General features: G+C 40.8%; 2 protein-coding genes and 1 long non-coding RNA gene across 6 annotated transcripts; 2 read left to right on the top strand and 1 right to left on the bottom strand.

Moving 5' to 3' along the window:
* Nucleotides 1–206: 206 nt before the first annotated feature.
* Nucleotides 207–12,338, bottom strand: LOC143419379 (uncharacterized). 3 transcript variants are annotated; one of them, XR_013099343.1, is made up of 4 exons: nt 12,004–12,338; nt 11,635–11,806; nt 494–904; nt 207–357 (listed from the first exon to the last, which is right to left on the bottom strand). It is a non-coding gene; the product is annotated as an uncharacterized LOC143419379 (long non-coding RNA). The 3 variants fall into 3 exon arrangements; XR_013099342.1 differs by having other exon boundaries at nt 207–592; nt 834–904; XR_013099341.1 differs by having other exon boundaries at nt 207–904.
* Nucleotides 1,378–8,723, top strand: LOC143419378 (uncharacterized). Of its 2 annotated transcripts, XR_013099340.1 has the most exons (7): nt 1,378–3,171; nt 3,718–3,769; nt 3,878–3,895; nt 3,984–4,046; nt 4,646–4,967; nt 5,245–5,427; nt 8,635–8,723. XR_013099340.1 is itself a non-coding variant. In XM_076885874.1 (5 exons), the coding sequence occupies exons 1-5, from the start codon at nt 3,073–3,075 to the stop codon at nt 4,816–4,818; spliced, it is 405 nt and encodes a 134-aa protein (XP_076741989.1). In that variant the 5' UTR covers nt 1,378–3,072; the 3' UTR covers nt 4,819–5,234. The 2 variants fall into 2 exon arrangements, 1 of the variants encoding a protein (XP_076741989.1); XM_076885874.1 differs by lacking the exons at nt 5,245–5,427; nt 8,635–8,723 and having other exon boundaries at nt 4,646–5,234.
* LOC143419371 (AP-4 complex subunit epsilon-1-like) lies at nt 10,665–18,639 on the top strand. The gene is made up of 9 exons (XM_076885856.1): nt 10,665–10,751; nt 12,433–12,735; nt 13,198–13,309; nt 13,387–13,525; nt 13,620–13,875; nt 14,990–15,541; nt 15,634–15,824; nt 15,896–16,056; nt 16,508–18,639. Exons 2-9 carry the CDS (start codon nt 12,511–12,513, stop codon nt 16,666–16,668), a joined length of 1,797 nt encoding a protein of 598 aa, XP_076741971.1. The 5' UTR covers nt 10,665–10,751; nt 12,433–12,510; the 3' UTR covers nt 16,669–18,639.
* The last annotated feature ends 6 nt before the right edge of the window (nt 18,640–18,645 follow it).

Genomic DNA, 18,645 nt, shown 5'->3' with positions numbered 1-18,645 from the left:
ATGTATCTTAAGTTTTTCATCACTGTGCTGCAGAAAATTGAACAACATGAATTTGCTGCTGTCAGACTGCATCAGAAGGACACTGATGAGCAGCGAAATGTGAGCTCATTATAAATAAATAGACTAAATAAGCAAGATGCCAGACGCAGAAACTGATTTAATATTAAAGTCTAATATCAAACACAGTGTCTCAATTCAAGGTCCAAATACAATATATATATATATATATATATATATATATATATATAAATCCAGTGTTTCAAGTGTTTATAAATCCTTTGGCTGAGCTTTCACTTTAACAGTTGCCTGGAGACGTGGTCACTTGAGGGTTACAAGCACCATGGCAGAGGAGTGAACCTGAGACACAGCAGTGCATATCTGAACCACAAAGCAGTTTCCAGCAGAACAAAGGAGGTGCTTTTTATTCATAAGAATGGAGAACCTGCAAGGCTTTCACTGGTTGTGCTCTGCATTAGTGTTTAGATGGGCTTACTTCACATTTAGCTTTGTTGCACCCAGAGAAACCCCACTGTCCAATTCATCAACCCGGGAGGCTTTTGAAAGGGAAATTAATTAGCTGGGTCAGACTGACCTGTGTCAAAGGAGACAAGGACTTACTCAGGAGTTCAGAAAGGGAAAAGAAGAATTAAAAAATGTCATAATTATATTCTTAAAAGCTCAGTTTTAATAATTTAATCTAAAAGTGCTGTCAAAGTGATTGATTGATTGCATGTTAGTTAGTCCAGTGTAAGAAATCATAGTTGCAAAGTTGAAAGGAAAAAACACTGTTCATGGAAAGCTTTTGTGAATGAGCTGGCTTTCATGCTTGGTACCTGTGAATAGCTGGTATGCCCTGTTTAAAGATACTGGCCACACATCTAGGGGTGGATGTGTTGGTCTTGCTCTGAAATTAGCAACAGAAGCTACAATGACCTCTTCCCCCCACCCCCGAAAAAGCAGCAAATCAAAAATCAATCAAAAAAAATGTAACATTGACTATTTACGAAACTTTCAATTTCGAAATTCATATTGCAATGAATAGAAAAAAACAAAACCCTTTCATAAAAAGGATATTCTGACACCCACACATGTACATCCGCACACTCGCAGACATTTGCTGAAAGCTCTCTGAAAGTTCTTTTGTAGATCCCAACAATGTGTCCCTTGTTCGAAGCTTATTTATTCCACTTCCATGTAATTTTGAGTAGGACAAGCTAGTGAAAATGCTGAGGAAAACAGGCACCAGAATGATGGGAAGCCCTATGCTGTCTGGAGGATGTGTCATTCTGGAAATATGTCCATTAGCTGCATTTAAATCATGCAAGCCTACAGATTTCCGCAGTCTTGCAGATGTTTGTTATTATGCAATGCATCACGTGTCTCTCTCTCTCGCTGTAGTTCCAGGCAGATTTTGACATGTTTATTCCTCTCCAACTGCTCTACTGTGGTTTCTCTCTGACGTGTCATCTGCTGGCAGGTGTTCAGAAATGTGCTGTATGTGCTTCTGAATTACACAGCCCGGATCACTGTGCAGCGAGGACCAAGGAACGGGGCACAAACATGAAAGAGGGAAGTGTTGTTTCTCCCATGTGGAAAGTGTTGCTGGTGGGGCTGCTGCTCCTGAGCACGGCAGGTTTAGTGTTTCTGCTGTTTCGGCAGAAAGAGTTGGCAGATGAGCTGTTTAGGCTGGAGTCCCAGATGCAGGAGCTGACAGAGAGCTGCAGGTTGCGGACGGGAATCCTGCCCATCGACCCCGGAGAGGCCCGAGAGTTCAGGAAGCTCCACCGCCGCAGGAGAAACCAGGAAGAAGATCCAATGCAAAGCGAAGATCAGAAGGATATGCTGATGCTCATGACATACTCTATGGTTCCTGTAAGACATCAGCATGCTTGGATGTTTCTGTAGGACTGTGAATACTAATGCTAAAAGTTGTTTACTCTATTATGACAAAAACTGAATTTTTTTATTTTTCCACAGTTTGGTGTCTTTAATACGATCACGTGAGGCATCTCCTTGCAATCTAAGAAATCCAGGAGTCTGTTGTAACCATTAACAAATTTCTAGTCTTGAGTGCTTCCTGGAAAAGTACTTTGTGCTGTGAAGAGTGACTGCTCCTCCCTCGGCTCCACTTTCTTCCACTACAAAACTGGCATTTCTTCAAAGCCGTGCTACTGTATATTTTGTGAGGGAGCCGGGGGCAGTATCATTGTTTTTATTAACAATTAATCTTCACTTTCAGTTTGTTTCATCTAAAGCCTAAAGATTAAAAGAACAGCAGACATTTAAGAAGTGAGAAAATTTTAGGGAATTTTAGTTGTTGTTGTTGTTATACTCTAACTGCTTCAGCTCTGTTAACGAGAATGATTCTTTTGCTGGATTTTGGGAATAAACACTGAACATGGCAAAAGATTAGGAGAGGGAGAAGGTCAGGGAGAAGATCTGGCGTTCTGGTTCGACTGAGACGGCGCACTTACAGACCACCGTTACCCAGTTTATTACTGGCTAATATGCAGTCTCTGGAGAACAAGCTGTGCGAGCTTCGGGCACGGATCTCATTCCAGCGAGAGATGCGGGACTGCTGCGTGATCTGCCTCACAGAAACCTGGCTATCGGACAAAGTACCGGACTCCGCAATACAACTGCCGGGGTTCTCTGTGCACCGCGCGGACAGGTCACAGGATCTTACTGGGAAAAGCAGAGGCGGTGGTGTGTGTTTCATGATCAACAACAGCTGGTGTGATTATGCGAACGTGCACCCGGTCAAATCCTTCTGCTCACCGGACCTGGAGTACCTGATGATTAAGTGCCGGCCATTCTGGCTACCGAGGGAATTTACAGCAGTGATTATTACGGCTGTTTACATTCCCCCACAAGCCGACACTGACCGTGCACTCAGGGAACTGTACAGCGCGATCAGCAGCGAGGAAACCGCACACCTAGAGGCAGCGTTTATCACAGCCGGAGACTTTAATAAGGGAAACCTGAAGAAAGTCTCACCAAAACTCCATCAACACATCCTTTTCAACACACGTGGAAACCGGCAACTCGACCACTGTTACACCTCTTTCCGGGATGCGTACAAAGCCCTCCCCCGCGCCCCATTCGACTGCTGAACACGTCATAGACACCTCAGCTTCACTACTGGAACTTCAACATTATGCACTCCACACTGTATATAAATGCCACTTGTTTTGCACATATTCAACTCTGTATATTTTATATATTTTATTATTATTATTATTATTATTATTATTATTTTATTTTATTTTTTACTATTTAATTTGTAAAAATGTGTACACACACACACACACACACACACACACACACACACACACACACACACACACACACACACGTAGGAAAATATTTAGTATACACATCCAGAAATGCATACACTATTATATATTGTACATATATTTATTAGTTTCAGGTTGGCCATTCTTGTATTTTGCTCGTTTGTGTTGTTGTGTTTGCACATCTCTGTTGCTTGTGGGGCTCGCACACAAGAATTTCACTCGCATGTGCTGTGCCAGTGTGCCTGCACATGTGATGTGACAATAAAAAGTGATTTGAATTGATTTGAAGATTAAAATATAGACCTTTAGAAAACACCCTGTCCTTTCTGTGTTAACAGGGCCTAACTCAAATGGCCCTATATGTGGTTAACTTACACCTAAATCAAAACTTTCCTCATGCCTGTCTTTTTCTTTATTTCAGGTCAAAGCCTTCACAGACATGTGCAGGAGCTCCAAAGGAATTTGTTTAACAGGTGCACATCATAAAAACATGCATCTCCACTGTTTTCATTTGCGTATTTACTGCCCATAGTTGTTGTTGTTGTTTTTTTTAAATATGTGAATTGTTTTTTTCTTTCCAGGCCCACCTGGACCCCCAGGTAAAAACTGAAATTTAAATTTACTGAGTAAATTTACTCAAATTATGCTAAATTCCTACTGCATTACAAAGTGTTTTTGTTCTGTCAGGTAAACCTGGTTCACCTGGACCCCCAGGTCCACCGGGGCCAGAGGGGAGACGAGGTAGAAAAGGTGAGAACTTTTATATGTCTAAGAAATCTGAGAACCCATCTCCTCTCCCATTCAGCGAAAAGCTGTATGAAAACAACCAAATTTGCAGAACAGAAGCTTCTCGTGCATTTCAAACAGTCTTTCATTGTTCCTGCTGTGATTGCACAACACGAGCATCCCACTCACTGTCTGCAAGAAACTTGTATTTAGCTGCCACATAGCTGTTTACTGCAGTGGGATAAGTGTTTGCTGCACTGATTAGCACTGATTAGCCCAAATTATAGTATTTTTGTTGTTTTGAAACTGAAAATTGCAGTGTGGGCAATGTTTTTTTGTTTTTTTTTAACTTTCACTCATTCACTGTATCTTTTTACCAACTCTGCATGGCTTAAACTCTGAGATTAATCTGAGATTCTGAAGAAATTTAGGTTTTTGAACTAACATGAAGCTCTTGATGAATACTCAGGGAGCCTGACATTACCTTAAAAGACTGTTAACTGTTATTGGTTCCTTTTCCTTCCTTCAACTCTTCAGTCTTTTTGTGATGTGTTAAATTTATGCTAAGTAGGGCTAATCCTTACTTCTCTTTTCTAAACTGAGTAGCTTTTGTCATTTTTCAGGCCTGCTTCCAGAACAAAATAACTGGGTGTGCATCCAATGGCGTGTCCAGCGGGGTGGCCTGGGGGGGCACAGGCCACCCCCCCAACCAGACTGGCCACCCCAGGTGCCACCCCAAAGGCAGAACAATACAATTCAATCAAATATCAAATGTCCGATTATGTTTTCACGGTGAAGCTCAGATATCCGAGTGTAAGTGAATGCAGCATCGGCTTCTGCGCTACGTGCATCACGTTGGCAAAGGTAGGAGAGCCAAGCACGAAAGATGGCACCGCAGGAAACAATTTTTCGGTGAAAGAAAATGAGGACAGAATAAATGTCCCGGTAAGTAATATTAAGTTTGTTGAGTTTAGTAAACTTCGGTGAAATTAGAATACCAAGGAAAAAATAACACTTAAAGAATTATTGCAGCCGTCGAATATTTCAGACAGTATGCTACTGAGGGCAGCTAACATAAGAGTTATGAGTTATAAGATATAATCTAAGTCGTAACATTGCTGTATGGAGCTGCAGATTTGGTTGCAGGTTAACATAGCTGGACTGGCCATCGGGCATACCGGGCATATCCCCAGTGACTTATTTTTTATTTTTATTTTGTAAGGGCATGAACAATGAGAGGTGGTGGATTGGCCAGATGCAGGTCGATGTGTAAAAATAACTCAGTTGTTTGGTGGTGGCTATGGCGGGGCTTCCACAGAGGCCAGCAGGTGGATGAGGGAAGGGGAGGCAGGAGGAGAGACCCGAGGCAGCCGCCGGTCCGAGTGTCAGGTGAACTGAACTTCAGGTAAGAAGTTATGAGCTGCAGTCTATCTGGGTCAGATATAAACTAAGTTTAGGTGGAGTTTATTTTTGTTGTGCTGACTTTTTACCGTCAGTTGCAATAACTCATACTGCCCGAGCTAGCATGACGGAGTTTCTGTACAGCTGTTCAGTTGCTATGATGTTACTGATAGTGAACTTTATTTTATTCATAAGGTTAGTTAGTAGAGTTGCCAACGGCTCCTTAAAAATGGAATGGTCCCTCATTCAGAGAAAATATTATGCGTTTGGTATTGAGCTGAGAAGAGACGCAGTTTGTCCCGAACTTTAGCTAGAATGGAAAAAGACAAAGCTGGATTTATTCTGTGTGTTTACGCTGCACAGCTGCCTCTTCTCTCATCTCCCCCTCCCTCTTCTGTTGCTACTTCAATCATGAAACTGATCAATGATCAGCTTTTCTCTCTTGTTTATTTATCGCCCACTTTGTGCCAGAAAGAGGAAACCAGCAGATGTCGCGCTAAACAACAGCAGCACGTTTAAGCTTGATCAGCTGTTGTTAGAATTTATTTAATATTAATTTCCAGTATCAGCTGATGTTTGCTGGAGCCACAGCTGTAAAGCTGCTGGTCATGATGTCGGTTTGGATATGTGGTGAGAGGGAAACATGAAGATGAAACCAGGAGATGCCCTTACTGGATCATCAGAGCTGAACAGGTGATGGAGAAACAGGTTTAGGTGACATGAATGAGTTGAAGGGAAGTTATGAACTGTTTCTGAGAGACAAATAACACCAGGATCCTTTTTTACGTAGCTGACAGCTGGTAACTGTGCAGGGGCGGGTCTAGCAAAGTTATGCCAGGGGGCCAGGTAGGGAATTAACAGGGAGAGGTGGGCACAAAGAAATACTTTTCTTTCTTATTCTCATTTAAAATATCTCGCTTTTATTAAATAATTATCTAAATCTTACAACCAAAGTTTTTATCTGATGTAAAATGTATAGAAATCATACATATACCAACAAGACAGTGTACATCACTGTCACAACAGCATTTGTTTTCATTCAAAGGCTTTATGGTTTTAATACCTGGGGGGCCGGTCTCTAGTCAAAATGCCCGATTTTCTGTCCCGGTCCAGCCCTGCAGGTTAATACTGGCAGTGTCACCATGCCAGCTGACTGTATTTCATCGTCAGCCAGTGTTGTTCTTTATCAATATTACCAAAGTTTACCATAAGGCAGCATAGCAAGTATTTACTTGCTTTCAGGTTTTATTCAAATGTTAGTCTTTTCAGTTGTTTCTCCACTTTTTTCCTGTTTCAAAATCAAACACCAGTTTGTGAGAAGATTATCTTCTTTTTTTAAATAGGCAGATAAAATTTTACATTGGCATTGGCTAATTTGTCAATTGTTTGTTACAAATGTTCGTATTTTAATATTCAAAAATGTTTTTGCCCAAAACATATGTGCACTACATGTCAGTAAAAATACTATGCAAATATTGCTGTCCTTGAATACTGAGTAAACACTGACAAAGCACTGATTGTATCTCTTGTACTTTATCAACGCAGTATCTAAAAACTTTGCACCGTAGTGGTTAAAATCTCATTCTAATAAGAGTTAAAAGCTCATTCGGTTATTAGGTTTATAGGATTATTGAATTATGGTTAATGGTTGGTAGAATTTTTTTTTTAAACATTATCTGCCAATTACATCTGCCACCCTTCTCCAAATCTGTGCCCCTACCTGGCCCCCCCAACAAAAATTTTCTAGACACGCCACTGTGTGCATCAAATGTTAATGAGGGTAATCTCTGCCCATACAGCTCACTAGGGCTACCTGAAAACCCCAGTGTTCTAATTTCCATCAAAAAACACACCTTTAATATGTCTTGTGTCCTGTTTCCCTTCACTCACTCCCAAACCAGTCATGGCAGAGGCTGCCACTCCCCGGTAGTAGTTTTTCTTTCCCACTGTCCCCAAGTGCTTGCTCATATCACCTGATTTTTGTGGCTTTTTCTCTGTTATTGTAGCATCTTTACCTTACAATATAAAGCACCTTTATTGTGGTCGTTGGTTGTTGTGGTTTAATACGATAAAAATAAAATGTAACTGAACTGAATACATTTGAGGCATCACAAGTCATTACTAAGGTTAAAACAGTCTTATATGAACAGTTAATAGGGTAGCCCACATCACAGCATTCCTTTTTCTTTTATTGTTTTTGTTACTTCTGTGCCAGACTTCTGTACTTACCTTACACCTTATAACAGGATGCAGCTGTTCTAAAACTCTGCAGCAAGAGTACTTACAGGGAGTAGAGAGAGGTGATATTTCTGTAATAATAAGGCCCTTTCATTTGTTTCCTGTTAAATCTAGAACCGAATTGCAGTCCTGCTTAATCACACTCTGACACATGTTATAGATCTCATGGTACCATATTCTGTAGATAGCACCAGAGGGCAGACTTACTTCTGATCCTCACATTTTCAGCATTTCAGTGGGAGGCAGAGCCTTCAGATATCATGCTGCTCTCATTTGAAACCAGCTCCCAGTTTGGGTTTGTGAGGCAGACACCATCTCTACTTTTAAGATTAGTTTTAAAACGGTCATTTTTGATAAAGCCTGTAGTTAGGGCTGAATCAGGTGACCCTGAACCATCACTTAGTTATGCTGCTGCGTCAGAGGAACCTCCCATGACGCATCGAGCACCTTTCCTCTACTCTTCTCTCTTTTACTCCACAGACTTCAAAGGGCCATGAACATTGCATGCCATTACCTCCCTGTGCTTTCAGCAGAGGTCTCTGGCTCTGAACATTTCTGACTCAGCCAACCTTCTTTGTTTTAATTGTCTCCTTGACCTATTTTCTCCTCTCTCCCTTTAACCCAACCAGTCAAGGCTGATGTGTGCTCTTCATAAGTGTGGCCCAGGCTGATCTTTCTTCATGTTAAAGTCACTCACCTCATATTTATGCATCCAGTGATATTTATGAAAGTGGCAATAACTGATAACAGCTTCTTTGGCTGGTAACATTCAAAATGAATATAGAATCAGAGCCCCCACCCACCCACCACGTGAAGTCTTAGCCTTACAGTGTAAAAATACTCTGAGATGACTTATGTTTTGACTTTTCACTATATAAATATAATTGGGTTAATATTAAAGAGTCTATATTAGCAGTATTGTTAATTTGGTCTGTTCTGCACATCATATTTTTAATAATCTGTGTACATAAAGGTCTTCCTGGTCCACCCTGCTCCACCTGTTGTTCCAGTGACATGAAAAACAAGATTACTGAAGGAAGTAGTCGTCAAATTTACGCATGGAGAGGTAGGAATAATGCCACAATGAGCCAGTGGACCAAGGACCGCAAACATGATATGAGAAGCTGTGTGATTATTAAAAAAACAGTGTTGGCTGACCTGAAGAGTGTTCAGTTGCTTTTGTTCACTCTATATTCGATTTCAGTAGTAGTTAAAAATCACTTGTTTATCCACTATGATATTAAGCAGAGTAACATTCACAGTTCTAGTTGTTTTACCACAAAGTAAAATCTTTTCACGTCTCTCCTCACAAATCAGACTGGTCAAAGGCATGATTAATGCCGAGATTTTAAAAGCACAGAAGCCATTCTCCTACAGAAACAAGATTTAAGACTGTTATTTAGATTTTAATTTAAACTCTTTGATTGTCTGGATTTGTCTCTATTTTATTTAGTCTCTTAGTTTCAGTCATGTTGATCTTAAAGATAAGTTCCCAACACACTGGTCATAGAGGTGTCCATTAGCCTGATCGACAACTGTTCATCCATTCATCCATCTTCTGATTGTTTAGAGTTAGAGTCAGAGTCAGGGTGATCACTGATGATGACTTAGACCTCACAGGGTTAAAATTAATAGCTAATAAAACAACACAGAAAACAACAAGTTGCAAAGTATATATGTATGTCTGTATGGGTGGATGTTATGGATGGTGTGTGCTTCGTAACTGCTCTGAGATAAGGGTAGCAATTTATGTCTCTTTTTTTCTTCTTCACAGAATCACCGACACCACGTCCAGCTGATAACACAACTAATGTTTTGAATGTTAGTGGCACAAATATAAAATTAGGTTAGTTACCACTCTGAGCGATATGAAGTCTTGTTTGGCAGACTAATATTTGACTAAGAAAAAGCATCAAACTCAACATCTTTTATTTCCTAGATTTTGGTTCTTTTTATCCAAACCACAGTCAAGACGCCTTCAACAATACCAAAGAAGAAAATGTCACAGAGGTCCCAGCAGGTGAGAGGTCCCAATCATCAGCAGGTGAGAAGTGCTGAACTTCAACAACAGTCAGCGCAGCCACGATCATTTGTTTTTTGTGTCACAACTGAAAATGCTGCAGAATTGTAAATGTCCTCTTTTTCCCTCCAGGCCTGCTGAGTGTAGCCTTAGACAACAACAGCGACTCCTTCAGAAATGTTACTGTTACTACAGTGGAAAGTGGTAAGAAAATGTCTGCTGTGCTTGCTATCAGTATTGCCACATCACTTCAGAACACAAATAAAAATGGTTGAATAATTGCATTTCCCACTCAGTTAAACCTTAAATGCGATCTTTTGTGCTTATTTCCATTTTGGCTCAAAAGGATTTGAAACTTTGGCCACATATACAGTATAATAGTGTATCTGGATTCATTTAAAACATTTATGGTTATGCTGATCATGTTTCTTTTCTGCAGACTGGATATCACCTCACCCAGATTACCAAAGTGACAACCTGACTGAAATCGACCCAGAAAATGTTACAGAAGCACCAATGAATTTATTAGCAGGTTAATATTGGTACTCATTCATTGTACACACAAATCTTATTTCACACTATACTCATTGTACTGGATTTCCTCTTTGATTCCACGGTGTTACCAACACCAGGTGAGCCGCATGATGCTGGAAAAGCTCTCTCTGATGAAACTTTAGACACATATTTGAAAGCTGGTAAGAAACCATTTGAGTGTCAGAGTGTCTCTGCTAAGATATTTAAGAGATGGCTGAATGTTTTAGAACTGACGTTAACAAATTCATTTATATTTCTGCAAACGATACATTTACGATCACCTAATAACTGGAGACACAAAAACTGGTGAATTATGTGATTTTAAATTACACACGATATGACATAAAGATCGCTTGCTGTTTGTAATAAACCAGCAAGTTTCTTCTACAATTATGATAAATTGTGTGTCCAATCATCCAGTGACATCTTCTACGTTCCTTCTGCAGAATCACCAACAGCACATCCATCTGAAAACCTCATAGATGCTTTGAATGTCTCTGAATCTGAGAAACATCTGAGCATGAAAGTGAAAACTGGTAAATCAACCAAGACTGCAAAAGTCTTGAGCTGGCTCAAGACTTTTGCACAGTGCTGTATGAAAACAGGATCATAACCAGGAACTGTTCTTTAGAAATAGGTGGAGAAACTACTTGCTTTGGGTATCACTACAGAAGGTGACACTAGTTTAAAAGAGAGAGACAACAACAAGTTTACAGCTTTCCTTTGTTGCAACTAAAAGCGTTCTACAGAACTTCATTAATATTTATGTGTAACACCCGTCCCACGTTCTATTGAGAGGGGCCCTGGGTTCCTGTTGTTACTTTCCTATTGATACTCCCTTTTTAATCAGAATCAGAATACTTTATTGATCCCTGGGGGAAATTATTTTTTGTTACAGTGCTCCATTTTAAACCAACATTAAGACAAGACAGACAATACGCTAACTAAGAATAGTACAATATATACATATATATACATACATACATACATACATAAGTCACTTATAAATAAATATTTGGAAAAGAAACATGTGTAGCTGTAGCAGCAAACAGTGTGTTAAGTGGATGCGTTGTACAGGGAGATGGCCACAGGCAGGAATGATTTCCTGTGTCGTGCTTATGGTATTAAATATGCAATAAAACTACACTATATGGAAATAAATCACACACAAGCAGGTCAATTATAAAGTTAACTCCACTTTAGTGAATGCTGAATTAACAACACAAAGGAAATAAGTAAAATCAATAAAGTTTGTTAAACAATGGTAAGGTATCTACCTCAACAGAAACAAAATAATCAAATAATATTGTGGGCCCTCACGCGCTCTCACCAAACACACACACACACCTAAAACAATATGGTCGCTTCACTTGTTGCCAAGCAGTAAAAATAAAAGCACGTGCAAACAACAGTACTCACACCTCCAGGCAGTTCAAGGGGATAGCGGGGAAACTGGGTCACGGCTACCAGCAGGCCATGGCAGCAGCACTCACAGTCGTCCTTTCCACGTGCTCCCACGTGAACACATAACTTCAGCACACCAGCAGAAGGGGCCTCTCTGACACGCCAGCAAGACGTCCGTCTCCTCCTACTGAATCACACAACCCCGCTAAATGCCAGTTCACACGCGTTAACATTCAATCTTAGCATTAGCTTAATAAATAAAAACAGAGCAGAACAAGAGCTTAGCGAATATGCTAGGCTACGCTAGCGGCTAGTCGCGGTTAGCAGTTAGCCTGTTTTACACAATAACATTGGGTTCAAGTGTCAGACAAAATTCACATTTACCTCACAGTAGGGTACAACAGTTCTCGACTCCAGTTAACTATCCGTCAACCCGAAAATGCGTGTCGCCCTTCTATGAACTCTGCGTTCACTCGACACTGTTCAGCTCTCGTCTCTCTCGCTTCCTGCAGAGTGCACACGGCTCCCCACTTACTCCCACCCCTCTACCTGAGACTACTTCAGGGTTCACTGGAGCTGTAGTACATATCAATACCATATCAAAAATAATGACATAAACCTCAAAATACAAATAAAAAGGTTGTGCATTTAACTGACACACATCACATACTTTGCAGGCATTTGTATACATTCTTGAACACATTAAACATTTGCAATTAACTATCAATATTAATGAACAAATTTAAATAATGAGCTACTTATATAGCCAGGGCTACATATGCTAAACCTTTACTTACTCTCTGTAATTCCCAGGTGCTTGGGGAATACTCTCATTTGAGGGAGGATCTTGAACCTGCTGAAGTCCTGAGCCTGCTAGCCAAACTTTTGGACATGAAAAACAGCAGCAGTGAAACCAAGAGCTGGGTCCTCATGGCCATGACCAAACTCTGCAAAGGTGGTGCTGATGCTTCTGTAACTCAGGAGGTTTCTGAGACATACAGCAGCTCCTTGGATACAGTGCTGAGACAAAGGGCGCATGAGTTGCAGTACCTCAGCCAAGACCCTGAACTAAGAGCCAGGGTGTTGCCACGAGGTGCCAAACCAGAGACTCTGGAGGTAACGTGTTTAACTTGTTTGCAGTGAGCAGAGAACCCGGCCACATTAATAACATTTAAATATTAACTCTGTAGCTCTTTTCACAGTAAAAGCAGGTTAGTTGACGGTTGTGAAAACCTGCAAACACTTTATGGAAACACCCCTCAGGGTGCAAAATTGATTAGATTGATGACAGCCTTTACCGTAATCACATTATTCATTTTATGAGTAATCAAACCTGTAACATGTCTGGAGAAGTCTGAAGGGCGGAGCTCTCCAGAGAACTTCATTCAGTATCGGACTCACTTTCATTCATTTAGAGAGCAAGAAAACCAATCTCTCTTCTTTTGGCCAAGAATTTTATTTTAAACACATAAATTAGTAATTATATGTTTTTGTGTAGCTGAGCAAAGCACACAGAGCACTCAGGCGCAACGTCTTCAGTCCTGCGGCAATTTTGCGTGACTGTTTGATTGTTTTTAGGTGGATTCCTCGCTGTCATTTCTTGACAGATTTGTGTCAGAGGCGTTGGCTGCCAGCGCTGCTCCATACAAACCTCCCCACCAACGGCAGGAGGAATTAGATCAGTCAAAAGGTAAAATGTAGATAAATATCTTGGCAGCACATTCGGCATCTTGTTTGGATTTGTTCTGACTTTGTTGTCTATCTCAGCCTTGAGCCTGGAGCCCTATGGCCTTTCTCTGCCTATCAGCATGTCCTCCTGCAGCATCACTGACAGACAGTCTCCTACACTGTTGTCCATGAGCTCGGGTCTGTCAGGGGATAGCGCTGACCTCTCACACAAAGGAGGGTATGTGGACACCACATGCATGCATTTGTTGGTGTAATCAAGTTCCTAGTTTTAGTGTTGAATTCACACTGAAGACTTGCTGTTTGTGTTTCAGCTCTTCAGCTTTGAAGCTGGATGGCATAAAGAGGGTGTGGGGAAGGGAGGGCTATCTGGCCCAGAGAGAACCTGTAGAGGAAGCTGCACAGGTTGAGGTTCCCAGTCCCATTCAGTCTCCCGGCCGGCAGGGCGAAGGCGACAGTTTGCACAGCCAAACTCCAACTCAGACACCGACCCCAGAGCCTGAACAAGAGAAACAGCAGCTGGCTTCTTCGCTGTTTGTTGGCCTGGCTTCCCAAAGCTCTGTGTCTCTGGTGAGGTTATCAGTCCATATACCATATGTGCAAAGAGCAAGCATCAGCTTATGGTTCAGACTGTTCTGATTTTTATGTGGAGGATCACCGAAAACACTTTAGCCACAGGAGTTTTAGGGCATCAGGTCAGAGTTTAAACTGTCACCGGAGTCAGTTATGCTGTAAACAAGCTCATCACTTGTACATGTCATAATGTGCCTACTGACAGCACATTTAACATACAATTAAAATGAATATTTTTTTTTGGCCTCGACAACTCAGTCTGTGCTTATCACCCAACTCACCAGATTTGCCTGCCTTTAATTCATTCATTCTTTTGAAGGGTCATCATTTTGAAATGAGGAGGAGATAAAGCATGCATCACCCACAAGGGCAGTGGGGTAGAACAGGAGTTCCTCTGATTCAAAAATAGCAGCCACACTGAAAACACTGGAGTGTTGCCAAAGGAGATGATCTTTAAGGAGCATTTAAATCAGTGACGGTTTTTGATATTTATGGCCAGAGTTGTGGAACTTTATGATCGCACTTCATCCCTGAAGGTAGCCCTGAATAAAATATGTGTTAATCTATTTTTACATTTTTGGCAATTTCAACATAGAGGGCAACAAAGAGGACCGGATGAACACTCGTCTGTTTTTATTATCAAAATTAATGATGATGAACCAAACATTTCTTCCATTTTTGTGAGGCCCATTTAGCTACTCGGTGAGTCTAAGATGAGACAAAAGGTGTTGCTTTTTAGAACATATTCAATGATTGGCTGAACATTTTCTCGGGTGGTAGGATCTACTAATGCTATTAATTTAAGGATGTCAAACTCATTTTACATCATAGACCACATGCAGCGCACTTTGATCTTAAGTGGGCCAGATCTTTGAAATTACATGATAAATGCATAAAAAGTTCTAGTAGTTCTTTCATTTAAACTTTCATTTAAACTTGCATAGGTATGTCTTGAACACGTTTCAAAGTCCATTGGAGACCTTGCAGGGCCAATTCTCATTTAAAACCCCTGCTATAAGTGAAAGTGCTTAACGTGGAGCTATTTGTGCAGCTATTTGCATTGCTGATTCTGAACATTTTTCCTACATATATGTGTTTTTGCTTCTAACAGATGGGAAAATCTGAGCCGATGCCACAGCGATTCCGAAGAAAAGCCAAAGGTCAAGGTCTGGGCTCGTCCTTTATCGCAAACGAGCAAATATCCAGCTCCCTCATCTCTCCTCCCAGTGCTGTAGATAACCTGCTGTGTAACAACCTACTAGACTCCAACAACGCCTCAGAGCTGGCCGAACAGACATCTCAGCTCTCTCAGAGCCTCACTACTGCTAATGGCACCTGTCACGCAGAGGCAGAGTTAACTGAATCTGACACAAAGGGATGTAACCCTGCTCTCCGCAGGGATAACTGTGTGGTAGCTGCTGGTCCTGGTCCACATAACGACCCAGGCAGACTAACAGAAGTGTGTCTGGATTCTTATCTTCCTGCAGAGCTTTCTGGCCTTTCACACTCAGAAATCGCTCCCTTGTGTGCCAACCAAAGCTTGAATCTCTCAGCCTGTCATGTGCAGAAGGAAGATTCATTAATATTAGTTGTTTTTATTATGAACTCCTCCGAGTCTGCCATACAACAGATGCTGCTTCAGGTCGACTCTGAAGAACTTGAGGTAAATTATTCAGTAGAAAATTATCAATAGAGTCGTTTGGTGTCCATTAGTCTTTTATAATGAGGTTGCTTCGTTGTATTGTTTATTTTTAGGTATCCTGCCTATGTGATAGTCCAGCGGGGGAGGTGACAAGCTACAGTGTAGCAGTGGGCCAGTATTCTCTAACTGTGAAGAGGCCTGCGGTTCACGTCGAGGTGGTCGGGACGGTATCTTACCAGCTGCCTGCTGGGACGTCTCAGTCATTGCAGTTTTCATATAAAGTCCCTTTAACCAGCTTCATCAGGTGAGATATGTAGTGCTCGTATTTGAAGTGCAGCATTTAAGTGACATAAAATTAATCCAAGTTTCCTGCAGGCCTTTTGTGGTGTCCACAGAGGAATATGGGACGATGTGGCTTTCCTTCTCTCACGACACAAAGCAGAATCTGACGTTGATAAATGACAACCAAGAACCTCTCACAGCCACTCTGAATGCTCTGAAGAAGAAGCTCCAGCTTCATGTTGTGGAAGTTATAGGTGAATGAACATTTGTTTCCTGCTCGTATTCAAGCTGTTCAAACTGAGAGTATCATTTTATGCTTAATGCATATAAAAGCAGCATTCACATCAACATGTGTGTGTTAGAATATTCACCAACTCATCTGTGGTAACTACTGTTTATTTATTCTTAACATTAGGAATAACTGTTTTAAAAAACTACATTAATTAAAAAGATGAGATAATGCAGCTTGACTATACGTCAAATATGCCTCTAATGAGGTGTACTTAGGAGTTTATGAAGAAAATTTACAACTTTAACTTTCGCTTGTATGCAGCATGAACATCATTAAATAACACGGCGGTACCAATAAACAGCATTACAAAGGGGAAGAAGAAGAAGATTTTAAAATTGCATATAGAAAAGGAGACATAGATATTAATGTGTCCTATACTTTTTGCTGAGTAACCTTCATTGTTTTCTGCTCAGGCATGGAAGGAATCGTAGCTTGCCGTCTCCTTCAGGATCTGCCGTGTCTGATGCATTGCCGGGTGAATGCCGGCTGGCTGGCTGTCTGGCTGCGGTCGCCGGTGCCCGACCTGCCCGACTGCCTGATCTACCACTGCCAGAGAGCTTTACAGAGCCTCTGAGACTCAGAGCTGCAGCACCACTCACCACCACTGAAACCACTGAGGAACTAAACCCACTAGACCCTCACTGAAGAGGAAGGTACACAGAGCTGAAGTGCTGAACAGAAAAGGAGAAACCTGCTGTTGTGGCTTTTGATCTTTATTTTGCGGTCTTTATGAATTTCACTCAAAGTTATTTAGTAAGATTTGGTTTTATTTATTTGGCAGAACTATAACTCATTGAAAGACATGGCAGGTTAAAAGCTCAGGGTCAAATGATGGTGTTTAATCATCTGTGGGTGTTTCATTATTGCCTTTTAGTCGTGAAAGAGCTCCATAATCACTAAACAATTGAAGCCTTCTTCCTGGTTAAATTCTGATGGTATGCTTTGTATAACAGAAAATTCTCAAAGTGTAAAATAATGAAGTTCTCAGTTGTTTCTTTTTCCTGTACACCAGAGAGAAGATATATATTTTTTGTGATCTGAAATACATTTTCTAGGCTACAACAATCATAACAGTGGAGCGAGTAAGTCCACAGTCACTTGTCCCTCTTCCACTTTCACATTTACAACAGATGCATTGAAGAAAAGATAGTGTAGCAACTTCAGTGTATGAATAACCACAGACAAATCAGAAGGATTACATGACGGCCACGGCAGAGAAACTGAAGGATCATGTCATCACTAAGCCACTTTCTATTAGTTCGTTAGCCAAGCATGGTTGCTAAATATGCAGCACTAACCAAAAATGGCCCCTTGAGGCTGATTGATTGCTTCTCTCTCCAAAAGACCAGCACGGTGGCTGATAAAATGCAAACGTTGCGGTTTCAAAATTAGCAGCACCACTATATACATTCTACACCTTTAACATATTAGCCCTATTGAGCTGTGATGGCTAATGCCCAGTAAATGTAAAGCATGCTAGCTTTAATATTTAAAGACGCTTAATGGAGATTATTTCTACTTGATCTAATCATGATCTAGCGATAAATCTCATGGTAAAACCAGCCCAACCACCTTTTCCTGCTTACAACTGAACCTCGGATTTACAGAATTGCTACACTTTTAATTTTTTTTTTACTTTCACCATAATAACAGCAGGCTGAAATGCAAATAAAACTGAAGAAAGATGCTCTCTTGTTCACTTTTTACAGACTTGTCTCATGAGATGCTAAACAGAAGTGCAGTGTTTGATTATTTTCCAAGAATCAGCAGCTTGTCCTCTGATTTTGATTTAGTCTCTTGAATGGATGAGCGCACAGTATATTTGCACTAGTTCATTTTATTTGCAGCTCTTTTGCTCCTTTATTGAAAAAGCACAGGACGATACTGACAACGACTCCACGTGGAGGTTAATAAGAAATTGAAGCATTTGATCGGTCATGTTTGGCATATTCATGAAATTTAAAGTGTTGTAAATATTTGTAAAATATCCAGTTGGCCTGCTCGCGGCTGACGTGAACTTCCCCTTTTTTCTTTCTGACACGTACAGTGAGCGGTCTGTCTTGGACGGTATGGACTGATTATTTAAGCACTCATGTTTCTCATTAGGTGGATGTTAAGGGTTGTTATATTTTTGTATGACTGCAGTATTAAAAGAACATATTTATGCGTTTATATTCTTACAAAATGTTTACATGCATTTCACTGAAAGAAAGGGAACCATTGTTCTTCATGTGCTGTTTGACTGGTCTGTGCCAGATTACACCTGTATGTTTCTTTGACATGTTTTGGCTTGTTTTAAGTAATTCAGCCTGAAGGGAAAGTTTGCTTTCTGCGTTTCTTCTATGCCTGTGTGCTGGTTTGAAGCACAGTGTGATGCTAACAGTGTCTCTAATACTCAGTTTTAACCCTACGCCTTATGTTTTAATGCCAGTACGGCATGTTTGATTTGTGCCTGTGGTACAGAGGAAAAAAAACATCCTTGTTTCTTGGAGTGCCTGTCATTACATTCAGTTAACTTATGAATAAATTCAACATGTGAAAATGACCCTTT

The sequence above is a fragment of the Maylandia zebra genome, linkage group LG7, assembly GCF_041146795.1.
Source record: "Maylandia zebra isolate NMK-2024a linkage group LG7, Mzebra_GT3a, whole genome shotgun sequence".
In the NCBI taxonomy this organism is placed as follows: Eukaryota; Metazoa; Chordata; class Actinopteri; order Cichliformes; family Cichlidae; genus Maylandia; species Maylandia zebra.
Note: the sequence above shows the minus strand (reverse complement) of the source record. Positions and strands in the feature narration are given on the sequence as shown.